The 23,193-nt window shown below is 36.3% G+C and overlaps 1 protein-coding gene and 1 long non-coding RNA gene across 9 annotated transcripts in view; both read right to left on the reverse strand.

Moving 5' to 3' along the window:
• The window catches only part of INTS6 (integrator complex subunit 6), a 112,953-nt gene that overhangs the window by 17,776 nt on the left and 71,984 nt on the right, over window positions 1-23,193 (reverse strand). For 5 of the 8 annotated variants that reach the window (XM_036300445.1, XM_036300443.1, XM_036300450.1 and 2 more), the window contains 8 exons: window positions 22,235-22,418; window positions 14,988-15,113; window positions 13,197-13,351; window positions 6,901-7,053; window positions 6,112-6,244; window positions 4,539-4,633; window positions 2,649-2,759; window positions 1,011-1,226 (listed from right to left, as the gene is read on the reverse strand). In XM_036300445.1, coding sequence (XP_036156338.1) covers window positions 1,011-1,226; window positions 2,649-2,759; window positions 4,539-4,633; window positions 6,112-6,244; window positions 6,901-7,053; window positions 13,197-13,351; window positions 14,988-15,113; window positions 22,235-22,418 — 1,173 coding nt within the window. The remainder of the gene's footprint in view (window positions 1-1,010; window positions 1,227-2,648; window positions 2,760-4,538; window positions 4,634-6,111; window positions 6,245-6,900; window positions 7,054-13,196; window positions 13,352-14,987; window positions 15,114-22,234; window positions 22,419-23,193) is intronic. The other 3 variants (XM_036300446.1, XM_036300447.1, XM_036300448.1) reach the window with 3 other exon arrangements.
• LOC118651364 lies at window positions 15,204-22,225 on the reverse strand. Its single transcript, XR_004966210.1, has 3 exons — window positions 21,332-22,225; window positions 20,716-20,753; window positions 15,204-15,266 (listed from the first exon to the last, which is right to left on the reverse strand). It is a non-coding gene; the product is annotated as an uncharacterized LOC118651364 (long non-coding RNA).

Here is a 23,193-nt window from a genome sequence, read left to right on the forward strand (position 1 = left end):
GTAAGGGTCAAGTTAAGTAATTTGAATATGGATATCCAATTTTTCTAGTGCTACTTGTTGAAAGGAGTGTATTCTCACTTACTGAATTATTTTGGCACCTTGTTAAAAATTAATTGACTTTGTGTGAGGGCCTACTTCTAGACTATATTCTGTTCCATTGATCTATATGTTTATCCATATGCCAACAACACAAAGTGTTGATCACTATAGCTTCACAGTAATTTTTATTTTTATTTAGTTATTTTTTTACAGTAATTTTTAAAATTAGATAGTTCAAGTTGTCCAACTTTATTCGTTTCCAAAACTGTTTTAGCTATTCTAGTACCTTTACACTTCCATATGAATTTTAGAATCAGCTTTTTTTTTTTTTTTATATAAAAGCTGCTGGAATTAGGTCTTTTTAATAGCAAGTATTCATAAAGCATTTTAGGATCACACTGTGCACCCAAGGTCATAAGTACCAAATTACAGTGACTCTACCATTAGCTATATAACTTTAAGCAATCTCTAAGCCTTTGTTTACTACCTTATAAAATAAATGGGTTGGTTTACTTTTTATCAATACATTCATTCACTCACCATGGACAGTTTTTTTGTTTTTTGTTTTTTTTTTAAGAACAGTTATTGATTTTTAGAAAGAGTAAGGGAGAGAAAGAGAGAGAAACATCAATGTGAGAGTGCAACATCAATTTGCTGCCTCCTACATGCTCTCCACTAGGGGTGGAGATGCAGTGGGGGATTGAGACCACATCCCATGCATGTGCCCTGACCAGGAATCAAACTGGCAGTCTTTCAGTGCACAGGAAGATGCCCAACCAATGGAGACCAGCCAGGGCTGTCTGTTTTAATTCTAAAATTCAATTATTCAATCAAAGTATAATGATCATTATTCTGCAGAGGCATAAAAAGTACTTCTGAAAATTTGGACAGTTTCAGTTAACAGAAAATTTGATCTATATTCAATATAACAGAATATAACTAGAGCAGTACTAAATTCATGTAACTATTACCTTATTGAGCAAAGCAACTTGGAACCCAGTGTATTCTTTCATGTTCAGGTCCAGCAGTCTATGAGGAACATCCTCTGAAATTCCCTGGAGGAGTTGTTGAAAATCTTTCCTATAGGCCATTGATAAACCATGTGATCGGCTTCGGACTTTAATTCCAGTTTCCTGTACTACTTTTTTGCCTACAGATCCAATGACTCGATCAGATTCTATTTTGGCCTACAGTAAAAAACAAACAAGAATATCTTGATATAATCTAAATTGGTAAATTAAATACTATAGTTTTAATCTTCTATAAACTAAACATTTATGTATTTTAAAAGTATATAAGAAATTAAAATCTCAAGTGACATACTTTATATCAACTACTTGGTAAATTAAACATAGTTTAAACAATGTCTTATGATTTTAAATCATTATTATAACCTTTTGGAGCAGGGTGAACAAACACAACTTTAATTGTATTTACCTATCTAATTTTTTTAAAAAATGTTTTTATTGATTTTTTTAAAGAGAGGAAAGGAGAGGAAGAGAGAGAGAAACATCGATGAGAGAGAAACATCCATCAGCTGCCTCCTGTATGTCCCATACAAAGGATTGAGCCTGCAACCAGCACATGTGTCCTGACTGGGAATTGAACTGGTGAACTGTAAGTGCATGGGACCATGCTTAATCTATGGAGCCACATCGACCAGGCTAATTGTATTTATTAATACCTACTATACTTAAACCATGAAATGTAAAGATGCCCTAAATGAAAATATGTATTTCTAATTCAGAGCTGATATAAAATTAGAAAAAAATCATTGCACCAATATTTACTTAAAGATATTAGTATATAACTAATGTTCATACATACAGTAAATGATGATGTAATTTTTCACTGGAAAGCAAATACCATTATTTTGACTCTTTACAACCTGCATTTCAATTACTGGTAGCAGTGAAAGTAGAGATGGCAGAAGTCCTGGGAAAATGTTGTATTTTATATGACAGTAATAACTTGGCAATGAGTTTAAACTCTATTGCTGAACTACCATAGTATCTGTTAATGTGATTTATGCCCAAAATAATAAAATTCAATGACTCTTACAAACATTTCAAACTAAACTACCATTTTGAAAGAAAAACACACACACTATAGGTCTTAAAGCACAAAAGAAACTGATATTTTATCCTAGAAAAATAACTTTCTAACATAAATTTCTCAAAGAAAACAAAGAATATTCACACAGAGGAAGTCTAGGAAGCCATTTCATAAACTAGGAATTATTACTTGAAATTAACATTTCAAATCATAGCATACCATGTACTTGAGACAGAATTATGGATATATTAGAGGCCTGATGCACGAAATTCGTACAAGACTAGGCCTTCACAGCCCGGCTGCCTTGGCCAGCCCTCACAGCCCCGGCTCTGTCCGGAAGGTATTCCAGAGGGTTGTTCCGTTGTTCGGCCATTTGGTCAATTTGCATATTATGCTTTTATTATTATAGATTATTATAGATGATATATGTGATTTTAAAATGTAATACAGTAATATAATGAAATTCTTTTAGGATTATCAAGAACTAATATCTGGTCTGCTAACCATCTTAAAAACCATTCAAAATATGTAATGGCTCTATTTCTTAACATTACCTGTTGACTCAATTTTTTGAGGTATGAAATGACACTGTAACTTAGTCCATATTCCATACTGTCTGCTATGAGGTTAGGTGCTCCCATCATTCTAACAGCTTTCCTCAGAGGCTATAGGCAAAAAAACAACAACCATCACTTGTCAGAAATTTATGGCTAGATGTATTATGTCAGTTTTGAACATTTTTGCCCCCCAAATTTCTCCTTTTCTTCAATAAGAAAGTAACAACATATTTGTATTTCAGTAAAATGTTTGTGTTGTACGAAAGGCAGTTTGAAATACTAGTAAAAAGGGATTACACTCAGGGTGAGAAAAGGTGAAGTCTTGAACTTTTTATTATCCCTGGAGATAGTAAATTTAAAGGAAATAGCAGGAGACACTGCAGAGGTAGATTTGGTAGAACTTGGGTAGTAGCTGAAAAGGAGTAAAAGGAAATAGAAGATTCCTACTTTGGGTAACTGTGTGGGTGTGACTCAACCACTCACTAGCTTTGTAACACTATATCAGGTTATATAACCTCTCTATGTCTTAGTTTCTCATTTATAAATGACAATAATAGTATCTACTTCACATGGTTGTCATGGTTTTAAATGAATCAATACAAGTAAAGCACTTATAAAAGCAACTGGCACACAGTAAGCATTCAGTAGGTGTTAATGATTATGACCATTATCATTAGCTGGGCTGAAAAAAACCAAAACAGAAAGAAGCTCTGAAGGAAAAATGAGGAGGAAAAAAAGTCTAATATTTATTATGGATGTGATATAGTGAAATAATATTTAATTGCAATGAGAGACCAATTGAAACCACTTTGTACAATGAAAAATATCACTAGCAGGAGCGTCTAGCATATTTAAATGGAATACAGACAGAAAAAGGGTGATAATTCATTGACATATTAGAAAGTGTAAAACTAGAATCAAATCCCAGCTCTGATATTTAATATCCATGTAGCTTTGGCTAAATCCTCAGGTTGCTATGAAATGTAAATGAGTCAACATATGTAACATTTGATATTCAAAGTGTTTCTTCCTTTCACTCTCTTACATGGCAGGCATTATGTGCTAGACTCTCATAAACTTATCACTTAAAACCATAAAATGTGACTTTTAAAGTTCAAGAAATTAATGTTCTTATGAGGAACCATTTACAAAGATCAGTTATAGTCAAATGCTATAATATTCCTGAATTAAAAGCAGAAGTAATGTCTAAAAAAGTTACTTTTCATAAAATAAAGTACACTTAATAATATACACATTATTGGTCTTATCTCTATGATAAACTAGGTTTTAAGTAATTAGAAAATTATGGTTCTAAAAATATATGGTTCTATGAGAATATACACGTATCTTAACCTAAAAACATATTTCTGAAGATTCAGGAACTAATGAAACAAAAATAATTTTATACCCTTAGAGAGAAATAATTCTGAAATGGCAATTAAAAAATACAGTACAACAATTGAGATTAAAAACCTAAATTCTAAAGCCAGACTGCCTGGGACTGAATTCCAGTGCCCCATATATTTGCAATGTAGCCTTAGACAACTTAATATTTTAGTGCTTTAGTTTCCTCATCTGTGAAACAGGAACAATGATCATTCCTACCTCAGAGGGTTACCATATAAATTAAATAAGATTAATACATGTAAAGTACTTAGGACAGTACCAGGCGCAGGGTAAGCATTGTATATATTCATGATCATCATCATTATCATTTTGCAAGTCATGAAACATTTCTTTCCCACAATATCTATATTGGTTATTTGTACACACAATTTTCATGACATTTAATCTAAACAGCATTAAATAGAAGTTTGTAATGCAATAAAGTATAAGCATAATATAAAACTTTATAACAACTTCTATTTTTAACAATAATATTCTTACCCCAAGATAGTAGGGAGGCATTGTCTTCAAATAACTTTCAAATGACTGTCTCCATTTCAATGTTGGTTTTGCTTTATGTACTTTAAACAAGTCATCTATAAATGTACAATGTAAACAAACTATTATTACTCATTGTTCTCACAGATGAAAATCAGGTCAGATTAGTCTGTTTTCTTATTTGTAAGAGGAAGAGTAACATGAGATATAAGCTTTTAATAAAATAAAAGTAGTAAAATTTTTGGTTCTGGAATTTTCAATTAGTAATACCATTTTTAAAAAAAAGCCAATAATTGTATAGAATTACATCAAGGTGGAATCAGGAAACACACAAGGAAAAACTGTACCCTATATAGACCTAGACATGAAACAGATTTGAGAAAAGAAACAAGTATGCAAAGTGTTTTCTATAAAATATACCTACTAATATTTTGACTACAAAATTTGAAGTGATTTCATAAAGGAAAATTAGTCTTCTCCAATAGTACTCTTCAAAAATTATAGACAAATGGTCCCCATAAACTAACTTTAGGCTTTTATCATATTACTAGAGGCCCGGTGCATGAAATTCATGTGGGGGTGGGGGGGTGAGGGGGTGGGTGAGGGCAGGGTCCCCTCAGCCCAGCCTGCACCCTCTCCAATCTAGGACCCCTCAGGGAATGTCCAACTGCCGGTTTAGGCCCGATCCTCCCTCTCACAATCTGGGACTGCTGGCTCCTAACTGCTCACCTGCCTGCCTGCCTGATTGCCCCTAACCCCTCTGCCTGCCTACCTGATCGCCCCTAACTTCCCTCCCCTGCTGGCCTGATTGCCCCTAACTGCCTCTGCCTCGGCCCCCGCCACCGTGGCTTTGTCTGGAAGGAAGGCAGGATGACCAGAAGATGTCCAGTTGACCCAGTTTAATTAGCATATTACCCTTTTATTAGTATAGATTTTGGAACAGGTTAATTCTTTTTTAAAAATAAAAATATCTGCCAAGTGAAATTAAGATAAATTCTTACAAGAAAATACACTCAGATTTTATGACTATGCTTCACAAAATGTCTTATTTACCAAATACAAAGCCTACGTTACTAATTCCATGTAAGAAATCTAACTTAAATTTAATCTAACTTAATGAATTAGAATATTTGATTTTTTTTAATCCTCACCTGAGGACATGTTTATTGATTTTAGAGAGAGACACATCGATCAGTTGCCTCTTATATGAGTCCCAGCCGGGCATCAAACACTAAAACCTGGGTATGTGTCTTGACCGGGAATCAAACCCAGAACCTTTTGGTCTACAGGACAAGGCTCCAACCAACTGAGCCACCTGGCCAGGGCTAGAATATTTAATTAAAAAATTTAAAATATACTACCTTCATAAATTGTTGACTCAAAGGTGATTTGACACTGCCTTTCAATTTGCCACAAACATGTAATAAAACGACCTTTGACAGGTTTAAAATTTTAAAGACATTTTCATTAATTTTTAGCAGATAAAAGACTCACAAAAAACGTTCCCAAAGTTTATTTTTAGGAAATATGTATGTATGTATGCTAAGCCACAGAGAATGTGACAAGAATGACTTACCTAAAAGGGGAAGGAGGACTGGGTAATTGTAAGGCATCACAAATAAGTTGACACAATTCAGTGCTGTACTGGCTTTCAAGTAACCAAAGGGATGACCAAGTTCACTATATTTTGCACTATTGCTCACATATACCTGTTAAAAAGGAGTGGTTAAAACTTATTATTATTATTTTTAATATATTTTATTGAGTTTTTTTACAGTGAGGAGGAGAGAGGGATAGAGAGTTAGAAACATCGATGAGAGAAAAACATCGATCAGCTGCCTTCTGCACACCCCCTACTGGGGATGTGCCTACAATCAAGGTACATGCTCTTTACCGGAACTGAACCTGGGACCCTTCAGTCTGCAGGCCGACGCTCTATCCACTGAGCCAAACTGGTTAGGGCAAAACTTATTATTTTTTAATCCTCATCTGAAGATATGTTTTTACTGAGTTTGAGAGGAAGGGAGAGGTAAAGGGAGAGGTAGAGAGAGAGAGAGGGAGGGAGGGAGGGAGAGAGGGAGGAACGTGAGAGAGAGAGACAGGGAGAGAGAGAGAGACACACATCAATTCACTGCCTCCCTGATGTGCCTGGATTGGGACTGAACCCGAAACCTGTGTATGTGCCCTGACCAGAAATCAAACTCACAACCTTTTGGTGATGACTTTTCCAACCAAATGAGCCACACTGGCCAGGGCAAAACTTCGTATTTTTATGAAGGTTAAAACCTTTACAGAATGTTATATAAACTATTGATTTTATTTAACTTTTTAGGAAACATTTAACTTAAATAATTGTTCAGCTCACCTGCCAACATGTTTGAGGAGATTTCCTTTCCAGGATAAATTGAGTCAGTGGTGAAGGTTCCAACTCGTATTTGTCAAAAGGCAATTTGTCAATAACCATTGGTTCACAGTCTGTACAGGAAAACTTCACTACAGGATGAGATGTACGAGGTGGCTAGAGGGGAAAATCTGATTACTATTTACACAAAATACCAGAAACAAACTCACTTTCAGTCTCCCTCATTACCAAAATTTACTTAGTTTCTAAGTTTTGCTAGTCAGAGTTTGATTTACTACAGAAAGCATCATTAGCTGAAAGAAAATACTTGAAAATGCAAAGCTTAAATTATATAATATTCAGAAGAAAAACACAAAACACTTCAAAATCTATATAAAATGGAAATCTTTTTAGGTTTACAATGTAAAATTTTAGACTAAGCACTCATTGAGTTTTATATCCAAGAAACAAGAAACATATAGAAACCTTCAATTTTAAGTCCTCACTTGTAGAAATTTAATTACTTGTATAGAGTAGTGGTTTCCAAACTGATCATACACCTCCAAATTTTTGAATACACAATTAAGTTAGGACATTATATATATTTATTTTATAATTATTTATAAATTATTAAGCATGTATATATGTATAGGTACACAATAAAAGTTTTAATGTTATTCCTTCCCTATTGTGGTAGACTGTTTTGGTTATCCCTGTGGTTTATACACCTTACTTCTAGAGATACAATACTTCAAAGGAAAAAAAGGGTGGGAGCATGTTACTCTATTTTCTCCTTAATAGTTTCCTTCTTAAAAATCTCATTGGTCTTTTTTGAGGGTCACACTGAGCTCCAACCAGCTTTAGGGGCATCTTTACAAGTCAGCAACATTGCAGAAGACATCAAGGCCAAAATCAAGATCTACCAGCCTGCCCTCTGAGAGTCACTTCCTCAGCCAGAACTGGAAAGGGAGCTGCTGGCCACCTGGGGGGATATGTCTCCGTATATGAAAGTTACTGGTGAATGTACAAGTACCCCTGTCCCATATCCTGGGTGTCAGCCTAGGACACAACCACCAGGCAAAAGTCATGATTCCTGAGAAGATCTGAACTGGCCCCACACATCTCTCTGTCCTTCATCCTTCTCCCCGGGTGGCGAAGGAAGCCCTGGGTACATGCTGATTCCCATCCTGGGACCTTGAATCATGACTTAACTAATAATAATTGTTGGAAAATGGAAAATAAAATCTCACCAAATGAAGATCGGTGAAGAAAATATGAGCTATGAAGATATAATTTAAAATTTCATAGCTATAAAGGATTCTCAGCCTCGGTTACTATGTGTACATTGGTGGCTCCCAAATCTGTGTTGGGACCAGATCCCTCTCATTTCTCTTATGTATTCAACAGCCTGCTAGACATAAAATAAATCTCCTATAGGTCCCTCAGATATATTATAATCCAATTTGTTATTTCTCCTCCACACCACAAAATCTATTCTAAAAACCTAGATATTATCCTTAATATCTTCTATTTATCCTCCATATTTAACTGTCACAAAGATCTAGATAAAGATTCCATAAATTCCAAGCCACTTAGCAGAATACAAACATGGCAGGTGCTCAGTATTTAGTTACTACCCTCAGTCAGTACTAAATTCCCATCTCTCTAGAAATTTATCTTCTATTTCTTATCACTCTAATTCATGCCTTCATTTCTCAGACTAGACTTGTATAACTGCTTATTTTTAACTAGTTTCCCTAATTATTCAGCACCCTCTAAGGCCATGAAATATGATCATGTAATTATCCTACCTGAAAATATTTGATAAAAGTAATAGCCAATCACCTGAAAATAGGGTCCAGACTCTTATCAAACACAAAGATCCTTAATGATCTGGTCCCCATCTGCCTTTCAACCACCACACTGTGTACACTCTGTGCTCCTGCCATGCCAAACTATTTGCAACTGCTCAAATAGATCATCTTTCACGTTCCTGTATTTCACATGTTATCCTTGACTGCTTTATTATTTTCTCCCTTGTATATTGCAAATAAAGTTTTGAAGTCTGAACTGGCAAGTATCAACCACTAAAAGACTTCTTTCCTTATACTCATCCCCACCCTGTATCCTAAACACATACCAGGCAATTGGCACCACCTCCTCTGGGTTCTGGTCTGCCCCCCTATTACAGGTAACACACTGTACTCTACTATGTTTATATATCTGACCTTCCTATAAAATGGTTAGGTCAACAGGGCGAGCACTACGTTTTATTCATCTCATGCTCCTGTGCCTAAGTTGCACCTAACACATTGCTTATTGCATCAGTCCATGAAACTCACTTGTTTTTTGGATGAAAATATTGAGGTCAAGAGAAAAAGAGAGGCAGAGGGAATCCTCTAGAATTTGGCAAACAAATTTTGCATTATTTCAGTTAATCCCCCAAACAAGCCTATGAGATAGGAGCTACTATAATTATTTAACAGATAGGAAATTAAGGTTTCGCTAATAACTGGTAGAGCCATGATTCAAATTCAGAATCAGTCTCTAATAAATCACACTTATTTTCAGTATCAATACTTTTTATTTGAAATAAAAATTTATTTCCCCTCTAATATCCTTTAGTCACTAAATTTTGCCAGTTCTTCCCATTATCATCTTTCTTATGATTCTTTCTTCTATCATCTTAATCCAAACTCTTAATATCTCTTATGTGAACTATTGCAATTGCCCAATAGGAAACCTGACTACCTTCCAACACATCTACTTTTGCTGCAAATAACAACCACCAGATCAATTTTCCTAAAGCACTCTAAAAAATGTCATCAGTTATCCTTTCAGTCCCACTGAAAAAGGCTTAAATTCCTTAACCCTGCACTTAAAGTCATGAACAATTTGGCTCATTTAATAGTACTCTCAATGTACTCTCAATATGTGTTTTGACCCATGTTACTCAGGAATACACTTGTTTTTCCTCTAAATACACCTTGATCTATTTACTTCCATACTTTTTTCTCATACTATTTTCTCTCCCCACTGAAATCCTATCCACACTTCAAATTCCTCTATGGCTTGTAATAATTTGCAATAGACAACTACAGTAATGTTAATAGATATTGCTTGTGATCCAGATTTTGAATTTCTATTAGGCCTCAACAAAGTACCATTTGTACTACTGTAGGTATTAAATAAAGACTACAGACTGAATAACCAACGAGACAATATTTCATACAAATATGTTATCTGTTCTATAAGAGTTGAAAGAGCTCCAGAAGAGAAAGTAAAATGAACAAAGAAATTGAGAATTTCTCTATAAGGCCAGACTGGAAAAACTATGATGGTTCAATCAGAAAAAAAGAAAAGGAATAAAGAAGATACCTCACTGAAATTTATAAAACCTTAATTTCATTAAACCCCAAATGAATAAAAGAAATATCACTTTATAGAGCTTGTGTAGATTAAAAGTAAATATTATCCTGAAGAGTTGATATAGGTTTAAAGTATAAATGGTGTCAAATCGGATTCAGTTTAACTCATAAATGATAGCTATATGAAACATTCAAGACTGCTTAATGGTATCTGAAATATAATTCTTATCTTTAAAGTAATAAAAATATAATTCTTCTAAGAGTAATATGCCATGCTCTCCCACAAAATAGCCATGATGCCCTCAAATACTAGAAAAATATACTATATAATATACTATGTAATGCGAAAGAAAATATATTAACAAGATTAGATTGTTTTGTATAAATTTACCTTATTAGAAAAACCATATTGTGAACACTGATAATTCATATATATCATTCAATAAGCCCCACTGTTTCTTTTGTTGTTTTCTTATTCCTCATTAGAGGATATTTTTCCTTTGTTTTTTTTTAGAAAGGATGGAAGAGAGAGGGAAAGACAGAGAGAAATATTGATGTGAGAGAAACACATTGATTAGTTGCCTCCTGTACGAGCCTGGACCAGGGCCCAGGCCAGGGAGGAGCCTGCAATAGAGGTGTGTGTTCTTGACCGGAATTGAACCCTAGACCCTTCAGTCTGCAGGCTGACACTCTATCCACTTAGCCACACTGGCTATGGCAAGCCTCATTGTTTCTAAAAAATAATTCATGTAGCCCAGCTCGTTTGGCTCAGTGGTAGAATGTCAACCTATGAAACAGGAGGTCACAGTTCGATCCCAGGTGCAGAAAGGCAGCCAATCAATAATTATCTCTCATCATTAATGTTTCTTTCTCTCTCTCTCTCCATCTCCCTTCCTCTTTGAAATCAATAAAAATATATTTTAAATAATAATAATCCTATCTAATAAAAGAGAAACATGGTAATTGGCGTACAACTGCTACCCTTCCCATTGGCTAATCAGCGAGATATGCAAATTAACTGTCAGCCAAGATGGCAGCAGGCAGCCAGGCAGCTTGAAACTAACATGAGGCTTGCTTGCTTCAGTGACTGAGGACTCCAACATTCCCCGCCTGCCGCTGCAGGCCTCTGAGCTGGCAGTTTCAAACATTGTAACAAATATAGACACTAAACAAAACCCCAGAAACCAGCTTTCAGCCAGCTCGGATCTCAGAGCTGGAGCTGATACAGAGTTTCGATTATAGAACCGAAACAAACCAGATACCTGCTTTCAGGAGCAGAGGCCTAAGCGCTGGAGCCTCAGAGCTAAAGCTGGCCCAGAATAAAAAATAAGAAAAGAAAAAAAGGAGCGGTTGGGAGCTTTAGTCCCAGCCTGAAAACAGCCCTCAGCCCCTCACCCAGACTGGCCAGGCACCCCAGTGGGGACCCCCACCCTGAAGGGTGTGTGACCAGCTGCAAACAGCCATCATCCCCTCATCCAGGCTGGCCAGGCACCCCAGTGGGGACCCCCACCCTGATCCAGGACACCCTTCAGGGCAAACCAGCCAGCCCCCACCCATGCACCAGGCCTCTATTCTATATAGTAAAAGGGTAATATGCCTCCCAGCACTGGGATCAGCGGAGCTGAGAGGCCTCCCGGCACTGGGATCAGTGTGACAGGGGGCAGCGCCCAAACCCCCTGATCGCCCTGCAGCTCTGTGTGTGACAGGGGGCGGGGCCACAACCTCCCTATCCACCCTGCTCTGTTCATGACAGGGGAAGGCGCCCCAACCCCTTTATCAGCCCTGCTCTGTGCCTGATATGGGGGAGCTCCCCAACCCCCTGATCGCCCTGTGGCTCTGTGTGTGACAGGGGCGGGGCCACAACCTCCCTATCGGGGCCCTGCTCTGTGCCTGATAGGGGGGAGCTCCCCAACCCCCTGATCGACTCTGCTCTGTGCGTGACAGGGGGGAGCTCCCCAACCCCGATGGGCCCTGCTCTGTGTGTGACAGGAGAGAGCTCCCCAACCCCCTGATTGACCCTGATGTGTGCGTGACAGGGGGAGCTCCCCAACCCCCTGATCGGCCCTGCTCTATGCGTGACGGGGGCAACACTCCAACCCCTGATTGGCCCTGCTCTGTGCATGACAGGGGATGGCGCCGCAACCTCCCCATCGACCCTGCCTTGAGTGTGACAGGGGGCGGTGCCCCAACCCCCCTATCAGCCCTACCCTGAGCGTGACTGAGGGTGGCATCGCAACCTCCCAATCCGCCCTGCTCTGTGCATGACAGGGGGCGGCGCCCCAACTCCCCAATCGGCCCTGCTCTGAGCCCAACCAGGGGCTGCACCTAGGGATTAGGCCTGCCCTCTGCCACCCAGGAGCAGGCCTAAGCCAGCAGGTCGTTATCTCTCAACGGGTCCCAGACTGCGAGAGGGCACAGGCCAGGCTGAGGGACACCCCCCCCCTACCCCCCTGAGTGCACAAATTTTTGTGCACCAGGCCTCTAGTAATTCATATAAACAAGACCAGAAAATCTTTCTACCTTAAATCTCTAGATTGACAACACTGAATATAACTAAAACCATGCAAGTCAACTCCTAAGAGATTGAAAGCAAACTATCAAAATTATTGTGGAAGCCTTCACTTAAGTTCCAAATTATGTCTCCAAGACAAATCTTTATGTTACATTATGTTTAGAGTCCAAAGAGAAACTCCTTATATTTATGATTCTGTACCCAGATGCTAAATAATAAAAACATAAGCATAGTATTAGATTCTAAAGAAAACAGATGACTTTTTTCCCATTTCTACATAACAATACAGTATATTAAAGCAACTAATAGCTTATCATAGCACTCTGAACATCTTTCTGATTCCTGTAAACTAGCCACACATTTAACTGATAATAGTAAAACTAGTATGAAAAACAACTAAATGGCTACTATTACAAAGTCACAGTTTCTCTGGTACTTACTAATGTTGGAGAATTCTGATCTGGCCAAAAAGACTCTGGAACAGGCCAATGACCTATAGGAACCCCAGTTTTGGGATTTGGCCTGACATATATGAGTTTGTGACAGCTATGCCAAGGCTGAGATCCAAAAGGCCTTGATATATCTGGCTGCCCATCTATAGCAAAGAAATTGACACAAAAAAAGCATATATCATTAAGGGGGAAAATATCAAAAAGTTCAATTATATCTCTTATTACTTAATAAAAATGTCCCAATACTTGTTCAATTCTGAATTGGCCTAGTTTTCTTAAATGGTACAATACTATCACAACTGCTTAACATTTATATGAGATTAAAATTTATTAGAGAGTAAAGTCTGCAAATGCCAACTATGAGTTCAGCAGTTGAAAGGAGGGCTCACAGTATCATTTGCTTGCCCAATCAGAATATGTAAAACATACTTCATGGTAAATAGTTATTTAATGAATGATATGTTTCCCCATCAGATGATAAAGGCAAACACTCAATATCTTCATCATTGTGGTTGACTTAGGAAATACTAGGTAAGTATTGCTAAAAAAGTAATCATTTTAACTAAAGCCTAATAACTAAAGAAAAACTTAATATGCAAATCCAGATTTGAAATACCTACCTTTTTTTTAAAAAAAATAATTTTTATTTCTTGAAGTATTACAAAGAGTATTACATATGTCTCCTTTTTCCCCCCCCTTGACATTCCCCCAGCCTCCCCTACCCCCTAGTGTCTTGTGTCCATTGGTTATACTTACATGCATGCATATAAGTCCTTTGGTTGATCTCTTAACCGCCCCCCGCCCCCCCAAACCCTCCCCAGGCTTCCCACTGTAGTTTGACAGTCTGTTCAATGCTGCTCTGCCTCTGCATCTACCCCTGTTCATCAGTCTATACTGGTCCCCATTATCTGTCCTAACCTCACTGGAGCCGTCCCAACCTCACCGGGGCCGTTTTGTCCTCACCAGGGCCGTCTTGACCTCACCGGGGCCGTCCTGACCTCACTAGGGTCATCCCTACCTCACCGGGGCCGTTTCAATACCTACTTTTAATCTGAAATAATTCTACCAAAATAGCAACCCTCTTCAACTAAACATTTATTTAGTGCCTAACTTTAAGCCAAGTACTAAAATATAAAAATAAATACATTCCATGCCTAACAATTCAATTAAAAATTTAAAAAACAGAAACAATGATACAATTTATATAATCTTAACTGTCTTCTGCTCCTTTCCTATAATCCCCCCCTGAGGATACCCATTTTTTCATCTCTATGACCTTTCTCTTCTCCCACTCTGTGGATCACCTCTGCCAAGTGTCGTTAATGACTTTCTAATTCTTGTTATAAGCTCCATTGTATAATGCAAAGGGTCCAGATGTAATAGCTGCCCATTGGTTCTAAGGTAATTCCTTATACCTTTTAATATAAATAGTTCATGATCATAGAACATTGGAATAAAGCTAGGTGGAGCTTAGCTGGAGTTAAATAATCCAGTTTAATGGTACAGGCTGGTTCCTCGTGTTTGGAACCACATAAATCATTTGGTTCTGGCCAGTCTGATCCTTAGAAAAAATAGTGCTAAGGAATTAAACAAACACCTAGAGTTCGCTCTTGTGAATAAGGGACATGGGAGAAGCATGTATACAGGAGAGAGACAACATTATAATACTAACAAGGAATATGAGGTTGCTTAAAAAGGTCTATGGCTCTTATTTTTCAATTGTAGATGAATAATTGATACAGCAAGTTTAGAATGTCTATAAGAAAAGTGTGATAATACCTTCTACAGGGGAAGGATCTGGTCCTGCTTTTTCAAAGTTTATTACCACTCCACTTTGCACTTTCTGCACCAAGGACTCCAGACACTGATTAAGCATTCTTGGAGAACATACAGAGTAAGAGCGACCTGTGATTTTAAAAAAAAAGTAAAATAAAGTGAACTAGTCAGTTGTAGTTGTAGAAAATCCTACCTTTAGTAAGAAAGAATAATAGTGGATTTTCTGACAGTATATTGGTTAACAAAAGTTCAATGGTAAAGCTTGACTTATTTCATTATCTTCTGCAAGAACGAACAAAATAGAAATTTTCAATAAACCAACAATGCCATGTCGTGAGAGTCTATAAATTTTTTCCTTCCAATAATGGGTACATGGAAAATAGAAATCTTATTCTGAACAAACCACAATAAAAATGTCATATTTTACTTAGATATGATATAAAGTGTGATTTCAAAAATATAGACATAAAAAACTATCTCCAACTGTTACCCAATACAATTAATTTATCTTTACTATACTAGTACATACACAACATCTAGGATCTAGCTCCCCCAAAACCTTACTCCTGCTTAACAAGTATTATCAATAAAATTAATGCTAAGCACATAGGAGATCACGTATTTAATTGATCTGCTGACAGTTATTGCTTATTTTAAATATTTTCATTTTAATATACAGATGATAGCATGTGCTTTTCTAAATTTCATTTGGCTTATATGCTTGAAAATTACCTATCTTAAATAAACTTCCCTTTTGAATATTTTAAATCTACAGGATTTTTAGTCCAGAAGCATTGAAATGCTAGTAATTAATAAGAAAATACTAATAAAAGGATCCCTTAAACAGAAATTTTCAATATATCTAGACCTGTGCTATCCCATATGTGGTCACTGGCCACACATGGCTATTAAAAACTAAAAATATGGCTAGTCCAAATTGAGATGTACATTAAGTTTAAAATATACACCTGATTTTGTAGTCTTCATATGAAAATTACATAAAATGTCTCAACAATTTTAAATATAGATTTTACGTGAAAATAATATTTTATATATATTAAGATATTAAAATTAATTTCACCTTTTTCTCTTTAATGTGACTACTATAAAATTTGTAATTAGATCTTTAACTTGAACCATACTTCTATTATATGTGTTAAAACAGACCAATACTGAAAAGCTTAACAACTAAAATAATCTTTAAACATCTTACAACATAATTTGCAAAGAGATATGGAATTTTACAAATTCAACAATTCAATCAAACATGACTATATCATTGTATCTGACATACCAAATTACCCATATCAATTTATATTTAACATGTGGTTTGCTAAAGGCTATTCAGAAAAGAGAACATTACGCAGCAGTGTGATTCAAATCCTCAGAGTCAGCTTTACTTAGAAAGCAAGTATCATATAACAAGTAACTTATCATTGTATGATAATGATAGCTGAAATCATAAAAATACCTACCAATTACAGAGTGTCTATGTGCCTGGCACCATTCTAATCATCATATTAATTTATTTAATCCTAAGTAACAATGGTTGGGCTACTTTCTCCCAATAAGAAATAAGAAAACTAAAAGCACGAAGAGGTTAACTAATTTATCCAAGTTAGTACACTAGTACAGCTAAGATTCAAATCCTTAGAGTATTAGAAACTTTAATCTGGGTATACTTTGTTCCCCGGAAATTATGATGTTAATTGGAAATCAATATTGTTTTAAATGTCTATATGGAGTCATACTTAATTGAAAGAATTAGTAAATTATTTTTTCTCAGGCAATTTAAAAATGTACATAAAACAATACATTAAAAGGCTGACCATCTTGCCCTAACTGGTTTGACTCAGTGGACAGAGCGTCAGCCTGCGGACTCAAGGGTCCCAGGTTCGATTCTGGTCAAGTGCATGTACCTTGGTTGCGGGCACATCCCCAGTGGGGAGTGTGTAGGAGGCAGCTGATCAATGTTTCTCTCTCATCGATGTTTCTAGCTTTCTATCCCTCTCCCTTCCTCTCTGTGAAAAATCAAAAAAAAAAAAAAAAAAAAAAAAAAAGGCTGACCATCTTAACACACAAAGTATATAGAAGACTATATAAAGGTTGAATATCTTGTTTCATGAAACTTAAGCATATTCCTAAGATGTCATTAAAAAACAAAAGTTTTTAAGTGTGAAATTGTGGGAATTCTCTCTACTCCCCTAACCTGTGTCATCAATTAACTGATTAGGAAAATGTAAGTAAATGAGTTATGATCTTAGTATGAAATAAAATTACTAACAAAGATGTTTAACAAAAATTAGAGAAAAAGTAAATATGAGTGTGAATAAACTTGAGTCACTTGGCAAATAACAAAAATCCATTATTTTTTTTTTTAAAGTTAAAGAGAAATTTTGCCATTTTTACAAAGTGAGCCTATATCCTACAGAATGTTTCTCCTATTTTCTATGTAAAAACTCACCCCTTGGAATGTAAGATACTTTGAAGCATAAAGTTTCTAGGATCACTCGTTACATTTGTGCAGAAAACACACACCTTCAAGCCAAAAAGCTGGCTCACTTGTGGTTATGTAGAATCCACCAAAATTAAAATAAAAATCTCAATACAGGAGCCTGAAGACAGTAAGTGAAAAAAAAACTACAACTTTCCCACAGAAGTCTACTAGACAGCATTTTAGTATAACAGAGAAACAAAAGAAACATTTCTAAGTTGGGCAACAGTCCTTAACAGAGGCTAAGTTAAACTGATTTACTCTAGAAAATTGTCTTACAATTTTTATGAAATGCTTTTGATTCTTGATACTTCCACTGACATATCTATTAGGCATTTTTTTATTTGAAATCATCCCCCTGCCTCCCCGACACCTGATTTTCCCCAGTGTACCCATACAAGTCCATTCACTTGCCCCTGTTCAGGCCAAAATGGATAATTTAGGAATCATCCTTGATTCCTTCTTCCCTCATTGTCCTTATCCTTGGTTCTCCTTTGCATCAGATCTCCTTACCACCTCCAAACCTAGCAATTTAAACCAAAGTACAGTCATCTCTTACTAGCCCATGCTTCAATTCTTGCCACTTTACAGTATATTTTCATCTAGGAACTGAAGTGATCTTTCAGAAATAGAAATCAGATGTCACCTCTTATAAAAAGCCCTGTAATGGCTTCTCATTGCAGTAGGAAAATAGAAAATATTTATTATGACCTAAAAGGATATTCAATATTTGGTCCTTGCTACGTCTCTACACCTGTTACTCTCTATTTCTTACCATGTAAGCCCTAGTCACATCATCTTTCCTGTTGCTTCGAAAATACAGAGCATGCACCTTCCCTTACTATTTCTTCTGCCTAGATCTTTCTTTACCTCATTATTCAAATCTCTACTCGTATGTTACACTTGTGATCATTTCTCAACATATACAAATATTAACTCACGTTGTACAACAGAAATAACATAATGTTGTATGTCAATTACACCTTAATTGAAAAAAAAGAGGGTGGATGAACATGCTGTAACAATAGTTTTAGCCAGATTAATATTTTTAAGACACACCAAGGCTGATTTAATTTCTATTCAAACAAGTGACATTAACTTCAAGGTTAGAAATATGCAAATGTAATTTATTTTTAAAACTGTTGTTTTATTTACTTCTTTACACAAGATAACAATCTAAAAGGATAAACAATATTTCAAACTGATTCAAACAGGAGTAAGCATACACTTTAGGTATATGGTTTAAAAAAAGTGGGGCACCTCCTCAGATTTCCCAAGAATATTCACTGTCTTTCTCAAGTTATTCTCTAAACTCTTACCCTATTTTTTTCTTCACAATAAGTAGCACTCCCTACAATAATATTTATTCATTTTACACGCTTTCATGTCAGTCCCAAAATGTAAGCTTTCTGACTATTGTTCCTGCTGTATTCCCAGCATCAAGAATAGTTATTTGGCCCTAGCTGATTTGGCTCAGTGGATAGAGCATCGGTCTGCAGACTGAAAGGTCCCAGGTTTGATTCCAGACAAGGGCACGTGCCCAGGTTGCTGGCTTGATCCCCAGTAGGAGGCGTGCAGGAGGCAGCCAATCAATGATTTTTCTCTCATCATTAATGTTTTTATCTCTCCTCTCCTTTCCTCTCTGAAATCTATATCTATATATCTATATATCTACATAGATATATATATAAAAAAATCAATCAATAAGTGCATTGGAACAAATCGATGTCTCTCTCTCCCTCTGTCTCTCTAAAATCAATAAACAAAAAAATTTTTTTAGGTAATTTTTATTTATTTTTTATTTTTTTATTAAGTTATTACATATGTGTCCTTATCCCCACATTACCCCCTATCCCCCTTACTCATGCCCTCACCCCCCTGTTGTCTGTGTCCATTGGTTAGGCCTATAATCTTGCATATAAGTCCTTTGGTTGATCTCTCCCCCTTACCACCACTCCTCCCTACCCTCCCTCTGAGGTTTGACGGTCTCATCGATGCTTCTCTGTCTCTGATCTGTTTTTGTTCATCAGTTTATGTTGTTCTCTATATTCCACAAATGAGTGAGATCATGTGGTATTTATCTTTCTCTGACTGGCTTATTTCACTTAGCATAACGCTCTCCAGTTCCACCCATGCTGTTGCAAATGGTAAGAAATCCTCCTTTTTTACCACAGCGTAGTATTCCATTGTGTAGATGTACCACAGTTTTTTAATCCACTCATCTATTGATGGGCACTTAGGCTGTTTCCAAATCTTAGCTATGGTGAATTATGCTGCTATGAACATAGGGGTGCATATATCCTTTCTAATTGGTGTTTCTAGTTTCTTGAGAATAGTTATTTGGCATAGAGTGGGTGCTCATTAATTACGTGGTAAAGAAAAACGCTTACAATGACAATTATAATTTTTTTAAAAAAGCAAACATAAAAAATATAACAAAATATTAATCATTATTTTGGCAACACAGGCAAATTTCTTTCCAATTTTTTCCTCAGTGAACATGAATTATTCTACAATGGGAAAAATAAATGTATACACGCTACTCATACCATTAAGTCTTTAAAAATGCACAAGAAAAAGTGCACAAGAATTAGTATTGATTACATATTACATAGTGTGATACCAATGAATATTAGCTTTTCTGTTCTTTCTATCTTTCTGATATTTTAATCCTCAAAACTTTCTTTAGTGAACAATAAATAAGAAAACATATTGAGATACTAGAGACCTGGTGCACAGATTTGTGCACCGGTGGGGTCCCTCAGCCTGGCCTGCACCCTCTTGCAATCTGGGACCCCTTGGCTTTTGCCAGACTGCCGGTTTTGGCCCAATTTGGGGGGCTGAGCCAAAATTGGCAGTCTGACATCCCTTGAGAGATATAGTAGTGCACAAAGTGGCAGGCAGCCGGGGAGGAGCCCGAACCAGGCACCGTGCTGCTCCCGCTCATCCTGGCCCTGCTGAGCCTGCCGCCGCCGCTGCACTGACCACCAGGGGGCAGCTCCTGCATTGAGCATCTGCCTCCTGGTGGTCAGTGCGTGTCATAGCGACCAGTTGAACGGTTGACCGGTTGCTTATGTTTTTATATACATAGATATGAAAAGCATTTGAGCCACTTCCCACTATTGCTAACAAGAGCATGAAAAGAGGGAAATAAAATAGTACTTCAGGATGTATATTTGGGAAAAGCTTCCTAATTTCTTAACCAACTAAGGTTTCTGGGTCATTAAGAGGTATTACCAAGGGTGACTTCGGAATCTTCTCCTCTGGAGATGTTCCTTTCAAAGAATAAACAACATAACTTTAGTATATTACTGCCCAAAGGCAAGGACATTAACTACTACATGAGGTCTTAGGTTCTTTTCAGGCCCTTTCTGATTATACCACTCACTTCATTTCACACTCTGAATATTCTTGATGCTAGAAGTCCCATAACTTTACCATAATTCAAAGTTCAAACTAAGTAATTTATAGTAAGGAATTTCCAAAGTGAGAATGTTTAAATTACAGCCTCAATGCCCTTCTTCAATCTGTTAAGTAAAAAACCTAGAGTTAAAAAAAAAAATCAAATCAGGATTTTTAGCAAGGCTGAAAACTAATATTTCCTGAATACAAATGTGCATCTACCCACAGAAACAATTAGGGCTGTCAATGAAAAATATTATTCATGCACAGAGAATTGTTAACAGTGATTCTTCAAATTTAGATGACAGATAGGTTTCCCTTTAAATTGTGTACACACATCTTTTTTTCTTTTGTAAATTAAATTATACGAGAGTTCATGAAAAAGTACTTCTATTAAATGAGAACATTTAATAATAGAATAACAATTTTCTAACCAATCTACTTCACATACCCTTTTTGTCTGTGAATTTTGCAGATGTCCAACACCCGTGGAATTTTAGAAGGCACCTAAAGTATCAATTAGACCTTATAATTTTCTTTAACTTATTATATAGCTGTCTATGAAGGAATCTCAATAAAGTACCACCAACTGTGTCTAGAGACTATGCCACAGGTCCCTGACACAGGTGAAAGAGTGGCATGCCAGACTTGGACATTTTACTGTTAAATTCCTTCAATAAGAATTAAAATGCTCTGTGAAAGCAAGACTGCTATGTCTGTCATATTCACTACTGAAGTCATAGAACAGTGCTTGGTACACACTAGGTACTCAATACATACCTATATGAATTAATCCATCTGTTAGCCAATTCCACAATAAAGAAGTCCTGAGTCTATTACATATTCTGTTTCAAGAGTTTTATTAATGTTAACTTAGCATATTGACTACCTGGACTAACTGGGTATGACCTTACTACCTGTGTTTCCTCTAACACATCTAGCTTCCTCTTTGCCTCTGGGGAAAACTGCATTTAACCAGGCTTTAATCATTACATGCATAATAGATACTGATATGATTCTCAAAACATTTTTCACAGAAAGTAATTCCATGACATTTGTAAATCATTGGCAATCTTTGTAGATAAGAAAATAAGTTTAACAACTTCAAATACCAGCACTTTCTATATGGGCAGAAAAAATTACCATTCATTATTAGATCCAAAAGTATTCATATCCTATTCAAATCAAAGCACAGACCTTCATCAATATAGTTTTAAAACCATATATGACTACTAATTACTAATATTATAACTTGTTAGACAAAAACAAACATGGAGTTTTTGAAATGTACATTTTAAAACATTCAGGTAAACTCTGCTTTAAGTCACTAAATTACTGCCAGCAAAAAACTTACCGCCTGTCACTTCACACATTGGTGTGATTGCAGAGTCATCTAAAGGCACACCTGTCAACTGTTCTGATTCTACTGACATGGTGCCAGGCAACCGCAACACTAATGCAAAGAGTCTCTGATCCCAACGAAAAGGTTCCTTGGTCAATTCACTTCCAGGCAAAGGAGAATTAAGAGGTAAATGGAGCTGAAAGTAAGGGGGGGAAAAAAACAATAAGATTTCCACACGCTACTTTCCCCAAAAGGCCACATTAATTACACTTGTATTAAAACTACATCATGAGTGTCCTATCACTCAAAAAACAAGCCCCAAAGCATTTGCAGATATAACTAAAATAGCACATAAGATACTATTACTTCAATTTTCTTAAGCTCTTCTCTGAAGATCTCAATTGAAAGAATCTATAACTGTAATGTTTTTCAGATTTTAATTCAACTATCCACCAAGTGCTGGACTGCTTTCAAATAATCATTTCATCATCAAAACCACCCTTTTTATTCCTATTTTCTAGATTTTTAAAAAAATGGGCCTCAGAGAAAATAAATGATTTTGGCCTCCTGGGTATGAGTCTGTACTTTTTCTATTACACTGCAGCAGTCCTAAACATCTCCACATTTAGTAATTTAAATATGCTTCACTTTATACATAACATACATTTCCAAAGCATTTGCAAGAAAGTAAATTTTGTCACTCTAATTGCATATTAAATGTTATTAAAGGTAATGATTCTTATCACATCTGAGTAAAAACAGAGGGTTTGGGGGTTGTTTGCATCTGTTTTTTCCCCCATCACCATTTACCCCCATACCCTCTTTGCACGTGTTTTTTTGTTTGTTTGTTTGTTTTTGTTTGTTTGTTTTTTATGTCTTTCCTCTTCCCCAATAGACCTGCTAAATCATAATCTAAGATTCTTAAGAATCCTGAAAAGCTTTAAAGTGATTCTAATGGGCACCTCTGTACC

The sequence above is a fragment of the Myotis myotis genome, unplaced genomic scaffold (genome assembly GCF_014108235.1).
Source record: "Myotis myotis isolate mMyoMyo1 unplaced genomic scaffold, mMyoMyo1.p scaffold_m19_p_3, whole genome shotgun sequence".
NCBI classification, from domain to species: domain Eukaryota; kingdom Metazoa; phylum Chordata; class Mammalia; order Chiroptera; family Vespertilionidae; genus Myotis; species Myotis myotis.